Here is a 15,433-nt window from a genome sequence, read left to right on the forward strand (position 1 = left end):
GACAATGCCTAGGTTATTAGAAAAGGCCTTGTTTGTTTTTGGATATGAGGTCAGTTTAGTCATATGTTACGCTATGTCTTAGAAAAGCACTCAGTCTTTGCTTTTGTTTTTTTATGAATGCTCCCATTAGGAAATGCATAAGGATGTGGGTGAACTACCATTCCCAAAAATCTTGGGTCAACCCTCCCAAAACTCCGCCGGTATTCACAGTTGGCCATATTGGGTCTGTGTGCCAAATTAGTTCCAGGTCCAATGTTCAGAGTGCTCTTAGATTGCAGGTGAACTAGAAATCCCATTCCCTACGACTCCTATAAATCATGGTGAATTCTCCCCAAACCTGTCTAGTATGTTCAGTTGCTGATCAATTCCTTTGTTTGCTGTGTGCCATAGGAAAGGGTAGGAAAGGGTTAAGGGAGAAGCAGTGGGCAGGGTCATGCAAATAGAGAAAGAAAGGAACACTGGGATGGACTCGCTGTAACCTGCAATGTCCTGGGAGGGAGTGAATTGGTGGCTCTACAGCACTGGGAACCCATGCCCCATACACAGATACACATTTTCACTTTTATTATGTGTGTAGATTATGTGGAATGTCCAGAGAGACTGGGATCAAGATTAGCTTTTGTGATTGCTTCATCTTTTGAAATTTAAGGTTAACGTTTGAAGGACTGGAAATCTGGTGACTAGCCGCAATCAAATGTGAGTTTCAATATGTAGTAGAATATTGATCAAATATTTCTAGGAAGCTAAAAGCATTTTCCCCCTCTTTTGTTTCCAATCAGGCAAAAACCTTTAGCAACAACTTTGGCAAATGAAAGAGCAGTGGCTGTTCTTCATGGACAGACTTTAACACAATTCAACTTTGTGACAATTCCAAGTAGCCTGATTGGCTCATGACCACATGGCTATGTGATGTCATCAACAAACCACTATGGGCAATATGTAGACTAAAGGAATCATGTTTTATTAAAACACTATAGTAATATTTGCCAATAGAGGCAGAAAATGTATGCAAACATGTACTTTAGGCCCTTGGTAACCACTAGGGTTTGGTTCCAGATATCAAAAACCAGGGGTCCTCAAACTTTTTAAGTGGAGGTCCTGTTCACGGTCCCTCAGACTGTTGGGGGGGGGGGGATGGACGGATGGACTATGATGAAATAGTTCAAAATTAGGAATGTTGTTGTTGTGTGCCTTCAAGTCATTTCAGACTTAGGTCACCCCTAAGTCTAAAGTTTAGGACAGAGGCCAGTTAAATGTCCTTGGAGGACCACATCCGGCCCACGGGCCTTAGTTTGGGGACCCCTACCAAAATCCATGGATGCTCAAGTCCAAGTAATGTAGTGAAATAGCATCTCTTATACATAATAGCAAAATCAAGGTCTGCTATTTAGGGGTGGGATTGGAATATTTTCAAGCTGTGGCTGGTCTGATCCATGGGTACAGAACCCATAGATATATAGGATTGACTGTATAGCGTAGGCATGGGCAAACTTGGCCCCTCCAGATGTTTTGGACTTCAACTCCCACCATTCCTAACAGCCTCAGCTGCTTAAGCGGCTGAGGGTGAAAAGGAAGGGGCCTGAGGCTGTTAGGAATGGTAGGAGTTGAAGTCCAAAACACTTGGAGGGACCATGTTTACCCATGCCTGGTATAGCAAGAGAATAAGGATTGAAAAAACATTTTTGGCCACTTTGCCTCAGGTATTTGAACATGAACTCCTCTCCTCTGCAGTAACAACTTGAAAAGCCTTCATGCCAAAAATAGGGTTATGTTGCCAATTTTTCCAACATCCTTCACAAAACCATTCCTTGGTAGGTAAACGAAACAAGAGAAGGGGGGAAAAGAGGATGAAAAGAAGGCAAGTTAAAAAGGCATGTTAGTATGCTTGAGCACATCTTTTGAAGAGGTAGCGTTCAAAGATGGAATCTTTATCTGTTTATAATGATTTTTGGCCTGCTCACCTTGCAATAGAAAATATCACAAGAAGAATAAGGCAGAAACTGTAGGTTTAAGTGCTAACTTTGCAGTGAGGGATGGGTTACAGGTCCCGTCGCCAACCCTATTGCTTCGTAACACAAAAATACCACAAGATCTGATGGGATGGGTGGGGAGAAAAAAATATTCACACTTGCATGACCAATAAACCCAGGCGTATTATTGGGACATGCAGAGGCAGCACATCACAACGTGAATGTTAAAAAATATCAACACTTACATGATGATGGTTTTCTTGGGCACTTTAGTCTCTTGTTCAGTGACTACAAAGAAAACAGTATGAACAGCATGGGGTTAAAGAACGGCAGAAGCTGAAACGACCACATTAACTTTGTTAAGCGAATCAAGAAGAAAACTTGATTGGAAAGAATTAAAATTTAGAGCGGGGAGAGGGGGAGAACATACACCATCCCATCACTGCTTTCTGTGGTTATTTCAAACATTTATTTTTTTTCAAAGTTGGATCCACAATCACTTCAGTTGACAACATGCTTGCGCAGTGTAAATTGGCATCATTAGTGTTTATTTTTAAACCAATGGGATCAGCATCTCGGCATGGAAATCTATGGCTGGATCTACACTGCCCTATATGCCAGGATCTGATCCCAGATTATCTGCTTTGGACTGGATTATATGAGTCTACACTGCCAGATAATCTGGATAAACAAATAATCTGGGATCTGATCCTGGGATATAGATCCAGCCTGAGGACCCTATAACTCATCTGTAAGATAGACTTCAATCAAATGGGTGAAAGAGAATATCAATGCTCATTTATATCTGGCCCTCATCTACAACTCCTATGAGGAAGGATTTCTTCTTTCCAATCATGGTCAATTTAATGACTTTACATGAAGTAAAGGATTGGGGTGACATTTGAATTGAAGGCTGTTAGTAAATTTGCTGTATATACTCATGAATAAATCAACCTCATGTATCGGTAGGTGACAAGTGTTGGATCCAAAATTATGGATCTTGAGAAGACCTGTGGAAACGTAGAGGGTTATTCCATGGAGAGGGGGAAAAGCCAGCATTGCAGTAGCAGGTCATCTGCTCCTGGTTACCAATATTTTCCTACCAAAACCTTCAAAAAGGTCAGAAGTGCCTCCATAGCAGACAGAGTTGAGGGAAATGATGCTTTCTTTGGGTTCCTTTGGGACAGACTAAACTCTTGCCTTTTGCCACTCTACTTGTAGAAAGAGATGGCTCCCTTCTGATAAGAGTTAAAATACAGTACTTACCTTGACTCCTAGGCTCCATCAACACTACCAGTCAATGTAGATTCATCTAATGTAGTTAAACTACATTATATGGGTCTACATCAGGCACGGCCAAATTTCGGTCTTCCAAGTATTTTGGACTTCAACTCTCACAATTCCTAACAGCTGGTAGGGCCAAAGTTTGTCCATGCCTGGTCTACACTGACCACATAATGCAGTTTCAAACTACATTGTATAGCAACATAGATTGAGCCATAGATAAGTCAACCCAGTTTTTTTGGTCAATTTGTTGACCACAGTCTCTAGCTTTATACATGAGTATATACAATATGCACAAGAGAAGTGTTTCAACTGATTTGTGGATCACAACCTGAGGCTATTTGACTAATAAACAATTCGAGGCTTTTTTATTTAAAAGCATTCATATCCTGTCTTTATTCCCACTGCCCCATCTATAAATATCAAAACTAATCTCTGGAGAGCTAGGAACCAATACTAAACAGACCCTGATCTGATCAGTTTCAATAACAACACAACTACGGTGTCATCATCATATGAGATTATTGAATAGAAAAAAGAAAACTTGAATATGAATGGGAATTTTTTTTGAAGTTTGAAGTTTTGTGTTTGTGCTTTGTATTTTATCTATGAAAATTACAATATCTTTTTTCAAGCTAAAACGAAGAAGAAGCTATCATCCCAAGACTACTTTCAACAAATCTGTGATTTGTTTAAAGCATAGTATTTTCTATTAGAAAAACTTAACCCTTATTTCTGCCTTTATTAAATAGGGAAGAGATTAAAATCTTTTTGTGAATGCCTCCTCAAAAGAACATATGCATTATATATTTCTTAGCTCTTTTTTCAAAAAAAAAAAAAGAGTACAAAGTATACAATGGGTGTATCTATGGTGTAAAATCAATGTCATTCAACACCACTTTGACTGTCATGTTTACAAGCTATGTTGTCTTTAGCCTTCCATGGCAAATACTCATCAAATTACATGACTCCATAGCTTTGAACCATGGCAATTAAGGTGATGTCAAGCTGCATCAATTCTAGAATGTAGATGCACCTGATGACTCCAAAGCAGGAATTAAGCAAAGCAAAAGACATCTCATTTTATGAGTTAGTAAGCTCTGTGGAAAATAATGATGTCATTCTTAATATTACATTTTAAATAAGCAACAAAAGCTATGGCATTTCTCATGTTATTCCAGACTCATTCCTATGTAAGAAGGTGTACAGACGTTGAAACAGAATGGATGGCACCTATGCAAATCTGTAGACAGGTGTGTAAACTCAACTGATATATCTTTTGTTGAGCCAAATTTGCAAACTGTCCAAGACATTTCTACATCTTTGAAAACACATAGGTGCCTGTCAGGAATTATTATGTATTTGTAAAAAGCTGAACATGAGAAACAATAGTAGGCCAAGTATCACACATTAAGCATGAGCTCCTAGAATGACATAAAATATCAACACTTTAGGGTGTGTAAAGTCAGATGGCAAACTGCTAGAAAGCATGAATTGTACCTACACAACAAGTTTGATTATCAGCTGTCATTGAAATAAGGATGCATGTCTTAAAATGATGGATTATTCAAAATGACATTGAAAACACAATTAGAAACATAATTGGATTGACCCAGTTCTATTTGCAGAATGGTTAACGGGAAATAACCCAAAAGGAATCAACTTTAAGTGTTCCAAAACCATCTCCATCCCTTCCGATTGTGATATTTTAGCAACATTTAGCTTTGCAAAGCAAGAGGTTCCAATAAGCAGGTTAAGTGTGGTTGGTTAAGTGTGAAGGATATCCGTCCATAGCATCTAGGCGACAGGTTTTCCTTGTTAATAAAAGCATTAAGGTGGCTAATTCACACAATGAAAAATGATACAGCGGTTGTGTATGAAACAAAATAAAACTCTCAGAGGTCTTCCAGCTGCATAGAAGGTGGTTTCCAAAGATAACTTTATTGCATAGCCTACAGAAGGGAAAATGTCATTTTCATCATACATTTATCTTGCATGCTGTGCTACAACAATCAATAGATTTGCCAACAAGGTGACATCTAAATACATTGTTAGGCTGAAACTTTAAGATTAATTGAATCATACGGTATTAGTTGAGGAAAACAAAACATTTTGTGGCATGCATTTAAGAAATTTACTCTGTATGCAAATTTAGCAGAACATGGAAGAAAATGGAATGGTAAACTTGAGTCCATTTATCCCGAGATGCATGACGGCATTCACAACGGATTGAGATATTTTTAAAAACAGTATGAAGACAGCCATCATTAAAAGGAATAAAGTCCAAAGGAATGTTCTTGTAAACATCTATGTTTAAACCCTATACAGATCCTTGCTCATGTACTCACTTGCCTATTACAGGGGAAACCAGTTGATTGCTAATCCATCTAAAACACAGACGTGTGTTTTTCATCTTAAGAACAGATAAGCATCTCAAACTGTGAGGATTACCTGGGAAGGAATCCCACTGGAGCATTGCAGCATATCAAAATACCAAGGAGTCACTCTGGACTGCGCTCTGACTTACAAGAAGCACTGCTTGACTACGAAGCAAAAAGTGGGTGCTAGAAATAACATCATATGAAAGCTGACTGACACAACCTGGGGATCACAACCAGATACAGTGAAGACATCTTCCCTTGAGCTTTGCCACTCTGCTGCTGAATATGCATGCCCAGTGTGGAATACATCCAGGGCTGGCCCTAGGCAATTTTCAAGTGTAAGCGAACAGTATCCACCCCCCAAATGCAGTGAGAGTAGAAGAAGAGAGCCAGGGAGATTTCCCCAAAGTGCCGGGCCTTTACCAGAGGGAGGAATTTCCTCCCTCCAGCAAAGGGAAACCCGGGGTGTGTTGCTGTTTCCTAGAACCTTTGTTTGCCCGCCTCTCTTTTTCTCTCTCTGGGCACTGAACCGGGCGCCGCTATAGCACCCCCAGGGCATTGGCGCCTTCCGCATTTGCGTACTTTGCTTACCGGTTCAGCCGCCCCTGAATACATCTCACCATGTTAAAACAGTGGATGTGTCTCTAAATGAGATATACCACATTATCACAAGATGTCAACGCCCTACACTGCTGGAGAAATTGTAATGTTTAGCCAGCATTGCACCACCTGACATCTGCCAGGAAGTAGAAGCCAGCAATGAAAGGACTAAGACAGTGACATCTCTGCCCCATACTCTGCTCGTATATTAGCCAACAAGTCAACGCCTTGAATAAAAAAACAGCTTCCTAAGATCTACAGAGATACTCATAGGAACACCTCAGCAAGTGATGTCTTCAAGCTCACAAAACCCAGAACCTAAACCCAGACACTGTAACCCCCTCCCCAAACACCCCCCCCAAACCCCTTTAAAATGTAAAATAAATTACTGGGCCTCCATTAGAGTGGTCCTGCAGCTTTCCTGTCACATAGGAACAACACGCCAGGAGAGCGGGGATGTGGGGAGCAATTCGGGGGTTTGAGGGGCTTTTGTGGTGGGGGTTGCTGTCCTTGCAATTTTCCAGGCTAATTTAGTCTGGAAAATCTCAGGGCTGCTGTCTGGTCTGCAATCCAGACAGCAGAAGTAGTGGCTTTATCCTGCGCCTTCCAAGAAGGTGTGGAATGAACCCACTATCAAATTAATTTGCCACAAACCAGGGTTTTCCCGAAATAATTCATGTTTTTCATTGACGTCATCTAGACAGTCCCTTTTTTATTGCGGGAAGTCCCGCATTAAAGGACTGTCTGGATGCGCCCTCTATTTATTCCACACTCCACAGAATAAGGCCTCTTCCACACAGCTGTATAAAATCCACATTGAACTGGATTAAATGGCAGTGTGGACTCAGATAACGCAGTTCAAAGCAGATATTGTGGATTATCTGTCTTGATATTTTGGGTTATATGGCTGTGTGGAAGGGCACTAAGACATGGATGAATTCAAGAAGTGGTCATCGAAGCTTCCTTAAATCAGTTTTATTCCTAAATAACCTGTCTGATGTAGACGCAGACTAAGATCGTACGCCATACATAATGTTTTATTATTTTCCTGTAAGGGATTATCATGGCTACTCATCTGAAACCAACTACATTAAGATATTTTTGACATCAACAAAATATTATAACCAAAATATTCATAACCAAAGGGGATATAACTGCTCCTGAGATAAGCAAGCAATTATGTGAAGTCATTCTGGAGATGACTTCAGGGTCACAGATGCTTCAAGGCATAATCACTGAAATGATAAAAACACTTACCTTCAATTGTAATGGTTTGATCTGGTCTCCTCTCCTGGGCCAATGCTGCCGCACTCTGATGGTAGAGCTGGGCGCCACTCTTTGCTGTCCCTAACCTGTTCACCAGCTAAAGAGAAGGGTGCAATGCAGGTAAGAATTCATTGAAACATCTAGGAAAAGAAGAGTGCTCTTTCCTGCATGCCAACCACCAAAATAATGCAACAGTGCTTTCGCCTGGGCACAAATGAGCACACTGTAAAAGGTCTGGGGGAAGCCAGTTTCTTACACAGACCTGACATCCTTTCTTTCTTAACACCCTCAATGTTTGGCACAAATGCAAAGGACCACTAATCATCCAAGGGGTATTTGTGGGTCAACCAACATTGGTGAAGGCCAAGCTGTGGTTAGTAGCCAGCTGCAATAAATCACTACTGACTGAGAGATCATGAGTTCAAAGTCAGCCCAGGTCGGATTGAGCGCCCGACCATTAAGTAGCCTAGCTCGTTGTTGACCTAAGCAACCGGAAAGACAGTTGCATCTATCGAGTAGGAAATTTAGGTAATGCTTGATACAGGGAGGCTAATTTAACTAATTGACGACACCATAAAAACATCCAGCAGCGTGCGGAAGAATGAGGAAGTACTCCATCAAGGACTCGGTGTCACAGAGGATGATGAAGCAGCAGCTCCCCCTGTGGCCAGAATCAAGCATACCCTCATGAAGTCAGAAACTGGAAAATGTTAAATTGCTTCTGTGTCTCTGTCTGTATGTCATATGTCTAATGGCATTAAATCTTTGCCATGTATGTGTACATTGCGATCCGTCTTGAGTCCCTTTCGGGGTGAGAAGGGTGGAATACAAATACTGTAAATAAATGAATTAATATTTATTTAATTTATTTAATTTATATACCACTTTTCTCCCCCAGGTGCCTCAAGGTGGTACTCAAAAATCACAGTTTCCAATCAATATGCATTGGGAGGCCATTGTGTTCCTCTGCTAACTGCAAGAATTGTATTTGGAGAGTGGAAATTAACTCTTTCTATCAGTTTCCCATGACAAGGGATCACATGCCTTGAATCACTTTCATAAGCCACATTTCCACTAGAGGTGTGCAATTTAGCCAAAAGGCATGCCATTTCAGGGTCCATTTTCGGATAACCTCTCATTCCGTTTATTGGGAAGTTACTTGAATTGGGAAGAGTGCCGCAATTTTCATTCAACAAAGATTCGGCCCCAGTAACTGACAAATTTGGCTTTCTTGATTCGTTTTGCAGAGCTTTTTGGTTCCCTCCTTCTCATTTTGTTTTCAAGGAATAACACAAAAGAGACCACTGAATATTGCAAATCACTTTCAGTCAAACTGATTCGGGACCATGCCTAATTTCCACAGTGTTAATTGTGGCTCTCAGTACACTAAATACAGGCTGACAGTGTGGATATTATCTGAGCCAAAATAATCTTATCATTGATCTGTATTGGAAATTAATCAACAAAGATGACTAACCCATCCCATAGGCAACCCACCATGAATCACACATATTCTGATGGACTAAAATGATATGCATGATTTCATCTTTGAAACTAATCCCATAAAACATATTGCTTAACGCATCCTAACCCAAGCATTCCTCCCACTCAAAAGATGAGGTTGATTTATCGTTGCATCTGCTTCAGAAGGAATTTTGTTTACAAGAAAGCTTTATAGCTTTGCAGCTGATGTATTTAATTACATGATGCAAGTGTTGAATACGAAGCGAAGGCCTGTCATTAAAAAGCTAAAGACTATGGTTGCAGAGATGCTATAACCTTTGTCCTGTCACTCACCTTTAACTTAAATTAGGCATACTTCCATAGAGAAGAAAAATGAATGAAGAGGAACTTCAATAAAGCCTTGCACACTCACTTTAAAAGAGAAGAGTAGGGAAAATACACCCATGGACCTCCCAATCTTTTGTTAAGTTCGGTCATAAATCTTTCTGAGTGCAATGGGCTTTACTCCCAAAGTAAGTGTATATAGAATTACAAGTCCATGTATTGGTTCATTTAGGACAGGAGCTCCCAAACTTTGTGTATTTACTAAATGGACTTCATTTGAGGTGGCTGGGGCTTTTGGGAAATGAAGTCCAACACACCTGCGGGACCAATTTTGGAGGAAACCATTGATTTAGGAGATCCAAATACAATGGGTCATCCAGGAGAAACTGGTGAACAACAGGCAATTCGTCAAAAGGATTCTGAATTTTCCTGTGCCTCACCTCACATTCATAGACTCCCATGTCATCTTTACAGGCATTTTTGATCACCAGAACGATCACGCCACTCCGTGGCTCACTGAAACTCTGGTGTTTATTTGGGTCGGTCAATGGGCTTCCATCTTTATACCACCTGCAGGGAGAAGATTGAAAGAGAACTCAACTTAGCAAGGCATTAACTCTAAAATGCTTGGGAACAGAGAATGGAAGAGAGTGATGGTCAATTCTGGAGCTTGTGTTTGTATTTTGTTGCATACGGACAGGTGAAAACATGGATACCAATGCCATGGGTACAATGGTTGTATTGGACCTGCATCTATGGTCCTCTTTCGATTTCCCTTCTATCACTTTTAGGACAATTTACTCAAAGGTCCCTCAGTTCAAGTGTTTGTTTCTACTGCCAAGTGGAAGACCTGCTTTGAAGCGTCAAGAAGGAATTAAGTTTGAGGTCCTTTTTACCTGATCTGTGGATACGGTGCTCCTTCAATGGTGCAAGTAAACTGTGCATCTTCGCCATCAGCATAGTAGGCATGTTTGACCTTGTTGACAAATCTGGGAGGGACTGGAAAGAAACAGTAAACAGTAAAACAGCTTAACCTGAAACCACATCAATGAAAGCAAAGATGATGGAGGAAGGTTAAAAATGTCTATGGACTGGTCAATCCAAGGCTGGTTCTCATTTCTTGCAAGTGGTGGAGCATCTGGGAAACCAATCACTCTTTTTCTCCACTTGGTGCTCTGCATATGTATTGAACTATATTGTCATCATCTATACACATAATAAAAGTGAAAAATGTGTATATGTGTATGTGGAGGAAGTGTCCACTTACACAGACAGCTTACCGCCTCCAAAAAAAAACTATAGTTCCCACTGAGCAGAAGACACCAATAGCCCTCCCTCCACAGACATGCAAGTTATAGTGATCGCTATGAACATGTAGCCCAAACCCTGCCCGTGGTCCTCCACAAACACCATTCTGCCCCCCACCTAAGTTAAGGCTTACATGCAGGGACAATTTCATCCTAGATGTTCTGTTTTTCCTCCAGTATGGACATCCCAGGGTTCCTTAATTTGCATGACCCCGCCCACTGCCTCTCCCTTAACCCTTTCCTACCCTTTCCTATGGCACACAGTTAACAGAGGAATTGATCAGCAACTGAACAAGAGGTTTGGGGAGAATCCACCAAGATTTGCAGAAGTTGTAGTCTACCTACATCCAGAGAGCACTGTGAATCCAACCAACAATGGACCAAACTTGCTACGGATAATGGGACTTGCAGTACTTTCACCAATACTGTGACCCCCACTAACAATGGACTGGGACCAAACTTGTCACAGAGAAGTCCTATGACCAACTGAACATATACTACAGGGGTTAGTGGGAATGGACCTTGATTTTGGGAGTTATAGTTCACCTGCATCCAGAAAGCACTGAACCCAGCTGACTTCAGATCTGGATCAAACTTGGCACACAGACCCAACATGGCCAACTGTGAATACAGGCCTGGTTTGGGAGTGATTGACCTCAGTTCTGGGAGTTGTACTTCACTCTTATCCAGAGAACCCTGAACCCAGCCGACAACGGATCTGGACTAAACTTGGCACACAGACACAACATGGCCAACTACAAATACTGGGTCTGAGGATGATTGCCCTGGGAATCTGGGAGTTGTAGTTCACTCATATAGAGACAGCACTGAACTCAGCCAATAATGGATCTGGACCAAACTTCAGTGATATTACCTAACATCCCAAAACAAACAAGGCCTTCTTCTAATAATCCAGGCATTGCTGGGTTCCTAAGCTAGTTATGACATAAAATGTAATAAGTAGATTTGAAGGACTCTAGGTTGGAGAAGGTTGCCATAATCCTCCTTAGTTTTATCATCATTGCCTGGCATTTAAGTATGGATTCCTTATGTGATTTGAGCATTGTATAAAGAAAGATGTCCCTTTGTGTGTTACGGCATCACGGAGTGATGCAGATTATGGCATTAAATGATTGATACTATTGTGGCAGTTATCAGAATTAAGCCACAATGTTTTATCAACATATCTAACATACACATCTGGCAATTTTCATTCTGTTGAGAAATAAAAGGACTAGTAGGGTGCCACAGCGTGTTTCCTCCACAGGATTCTTACCTTGAACAAGGATCTTCCCTAAGGTGCTGGCACTGCCAGCTGGGCTAGAAGCATAGCACATGTATTGCCCCGAATCAATGCCTGTGAGGTTGTCAAGGATCAAAGTGCAGGAGCCATCGAGATCTTCAATGATGATGTGATGGGGATCCACCTCCACAGGCTTACCATCTTCAAACAAAAGAGAGAAAATAATGCTTCTGCAATCACAACGCTGTGTTTAGGGCTACAGGATGATTCATCAAGTATGTTCTTACTGGTGATGAATGGTCATACTGACTCACTACAGACGGGGAGATTGATTGTGACCCAAGGAACCATAGATTAAATCCAACGCTGTACTAATGGGCCTCTGCTAACACAATGGGGTTGTCTCTCTCTTTCTCCTTCCAAGCCACCTGAACTTGAAATTTTCAATGCTACCTGAAAAATATGTCTTGGGGCAAATTTTGAAAATGTGCATTGTCCTTCCATCAGACAAAAGGCCCTCCGTCCATCCCTAACTGCCACTGTCCTTTCCTCAGAGGGAGAGATTTAAACAGGCTTCACCATGCCTTGGTCTCTCCTTCACAACTGTTACTGCCCTAGAGAGAAGCAGTTACTTCTGGATTTAATCCTCTCTCCAACCGCCTTCCTCTTTCCTAGAGTATTGTGCCTTTAGATTGTAAGCCTGAGGGCAAGGAACTGTTGTTTCCTGCCCTTTTTCTTGTAAAGCACAGTGATCTCTATATAGATAAGTGAAATACTGTATTTACTAGAGCCTACTGCACCATCCAATCTAACACACACCTCAATTTTCAAAACCCTGAAACCAAAAAAATGTATTTGCTAGCAAGTATAATGTGCAGAAGCACAAAATGCACTCTTTGGCATTTGGCCAAAAATCATGTGCATTACAGCGTCCGCCTGCTTATAGTTCCTTCTTTAAAGAATGTTATAACACCAAAACTTTCAGCAATGGAAAATAAAACCTTGGGGTGCATCTATACTGTAGAATGAATTCACTTTAGTTTCCTTGGTTTAATGCTCTAGGGTCATGGGGACTTTAGTTTGGGATCATGGAGGATGCGCCAAAGAATGCAGATGACTCACTAAACTATAAATACCAGCATTGCACAGCATTGAGCCATGGCATTTAAATTAGAGATGACATCCCTCAAGGAGAAGCTCTAGGTGCTCCTGAAGCAGCTTCCCCTTTTGCTTTGGCTCAACACTAAGTTTACCATATGACTCAAATCTAATGTGCCCCCTAATTTTTGGAAGGTAATTTAGCCAAAACGGTAAGCATTAGATTCGAGTAAATACAATAACAACAATAACAACAGCTCCATCTGCACCGTGACATCATTAAATTAATTTCCAAGAATATTTAACTAAGATAGCCAATAGCCATACCTTTATACCATGTAACTGTTGGCTTGGGTGTTCCAGTAACCCGGCAGGCCAACTTGACCGTTTCTCCAACCTCAGCTGTACAGTCAGCCAGTTCCTCCTCAAAATCTGGTGGATCTGAAAAAAAGCAAACTAAATATAATATTCTTCACTGAAAAGCTGGGTAAGGAAAAGATGAAGAACAGGGTTTTCAGACATTTCAGAAATTGTACAAGGAAAGAGTGTTAGTAGCAACAGTAGTGTGCTTAGTCCTCCCTCTTCCTGACCTATACGTACCCCAAACGGGGAGGCTGATGCGCTGCTGGATCCCACAGATTTCCTTCACCCAGGAATTCTTGATGATGACCGTTCTGGCTTGGAATAGATACTTGCGGACGGCGTCTTCCCGCTCATGCCAGATCTCAAACGCCCGGTCATCCCCTTCCACCAGATCATTCACATCTATATTTGTTAGCTGATCAAAGAACAATGTTGAAAGTCAACGGAGATATCTTCAAACTTTTCAGAATGTAAAAAATATAGTATCAGCTAGTTTTAAAAGCTTCCATTTCTCCAAAAGTGGCCAAATCCAAAATCAGAGCAAACATCTGATTTCGTGGTGGAAGCTCCTTCCTTGGAGGCTTTTAAACAGAGACTGGATGACCATCTATTGGGGGTGCTTTGCTTGTGCCTTTCCTGCATTGAATAAGGAGTTGATCTGGATGGTTGGTCTCTTTCAACTCTAAGATTCTATGATCAGCAATTTTATATTCTTTCATTTACTTTGCATAACAGGAATTCAAGTTTTCCAATATATCCTTTTCCAAAGTCTACGTGCAAATTATCATCCTCAGCTTCAGCTGAAGAGGTCTCATTCTAAAAGTTTCCAAAGATGCTCTGCCAAGCACAGAAAATCCAATATATGTGAATCACAACTATATATTATAGTTCCTATGGCTAATCAAGTCTACATATAACCACCCTAACCTCAAGCTCATAAACAAACCCAGGAGGCAATCTCATTAACAAGGAAAGAATGACAAGGAGCAGACCTTCATCATGTTCTTGAAGATGTAACTGTAAGTGTCCGTCTTGGTGTCTCGTTTGGGTTTGCACACCAGGAGGTAATTCTTAAAGAGGAAGACGTGGCGCTTGTGGCCCTTCCATGCCATTCGGGCTCCAGGGGCCCCTTCCCATACAATGAATTGTCCCTGCAGAGAATAAGAGTAGAAATTAGTTAACACTTGGCCCTTCACAGACTTCTCACCCTTGGAGAGCCTTAATGCTTCAGGGGTTGCTACGTTCTAATCAACATTACAGTCAGATAGAAGAGCATGAGAAATTCTGAGGGTTTTTATTAAATAGTTTTATCCAATTCTGTATCTCCAAACTGAATATAGAAGGCCCTCCACTTTTACAGGGGAAGAGGTGCAGAACCTCCATAGAAGAATATTTAATAAATATTGAATTCAACATTTCTGTGTCTCAGCATGAAGAAATATGATGCAAGCTCTTAATATTCATCAGGCATTTGGCACAGATGTCCAGAATGAAACTACCAAGCTTCTCTTACCTGTCGGATGGGCTCCCCTAAGATTTCTAAGGTTCCTGGATAGTTCTCAATCAGAGACACATGGAGGTTGTTTTCTGCTCGTCTCGTAAGTGCGGACACAATCGCATATGCCTGCTCCAGCAGCGCACAGTTCTGGCTATTCCTTGCTTTGTTTCGGATGAGCTCCTGCGGATACATCAAGTCAAGCCATTGGCTTCATTTGTACTCAACTGGAATTATAGATTCAAAGAGTTGGAAGAGAGCACAACTAAGTAAGGAAATGCCTGACCTTGATAACTGTTTGATACTTCTGGATCCTGTTGATCGGTCTCTCTAGATAGTGTTGCAGAGGTAAAATAGGTGGCTGGGAAGGATCCTCACTGGATAATGTCCCCTCTGTGTAGCGCTAAACAAAAGAACACAACAAAACTTCCATAAGCTGTCCACTTTCCTATTGTCAATCACCCCTTTCATAAACAACTACACTCACTCCTGAGAACTACTCATGCAAATCTCATTCTCAGAGCTAATATAGTCTATTTTTTATTGACTGATTCCTTTTCTGACAGTAGTTTATATTCAAGAAAGAGACAAAGTAGGACAAACAAACCAACATTTTAGATGCAGAAAACTACCCAAAC

General features: G+C 41.1%; 1 protein-coding gene across 12 annotated transcripts in view; it reads right to left on the reverse strand.

Annotated features, from left to right (window-relative positions):
• obscn (obscurin, cytoskeletal calmodulin and titin-interacting RhoGEF) overlaps positions 1 to 15,433 on the reverse strand; it is a 212,538-nt gene that overhangs the window by 34,957 nt on the left and 162,148 nt on the right. For 11 of the 12 annotated variants that reach the window (XM_062957387.1, XM_062957386.1, XM_062957385.1 and 8 more), the window contains 9 exons: positions 15,082 to 15,198; positions 14,814 to 14,978; positions 14,293 to 14,451; positions 13,538 to 13,715; positions 13,265 to 13,378; positions 11,873 to 12,040; positions 10,186 to 10,288; positions 9,730 to 9,859; positions 7,493 to 7,598 (listed from right to left, as the gene is read on the reverse strand). In XM_062957387.1, coding sequence (XP_062813457.1) covers positions 7,493 to 7,598; positions 9,730 to 9,859; positions 10,186 to 10,288; positions 11,873 to 12,040; positions 13,265 to 13,378; positions 13,538 to 13,715; positions 14,293 to 14,451; positions 14,814 to 14,978; positions 15,082 to 15,198 — 1,240 coding nt within the window. Of the gene's footprint in view, positions 1 to 2,215; positions 2,259 to 7,492; positions 7,599 to 9,729; positions 9,860 to 10,185; positions 10,289 to 11,872; positions 12,041 to 13,264; positions 13,379 to 13,537; positions 13,716 to 14,292; positions 14,452 to 14,813; positions 14,979 to 15,081; positions 15,199 to 15,433 lie in introns of all 12 variants that reach the window. The other variant, XM_062957389.1, reaches the window with a different exon arrangement.

The sequence above is a fragment of the Anolis carolinensis genome, chromosome 6, assembly GCF_035594765.1.
Source record: "Anolis carolinensis isolate JA03-04 chromosome 6, rAnoCar3.1.pri, whole genome shotgun sequence".
Taxonomy (NCBI): domain Eukaryota; kingdom Metazoa; phylum Chordata; class Lepidosauria; order Squamata; family Dactyloidae; genus Anolis; species Anolis carolinensis.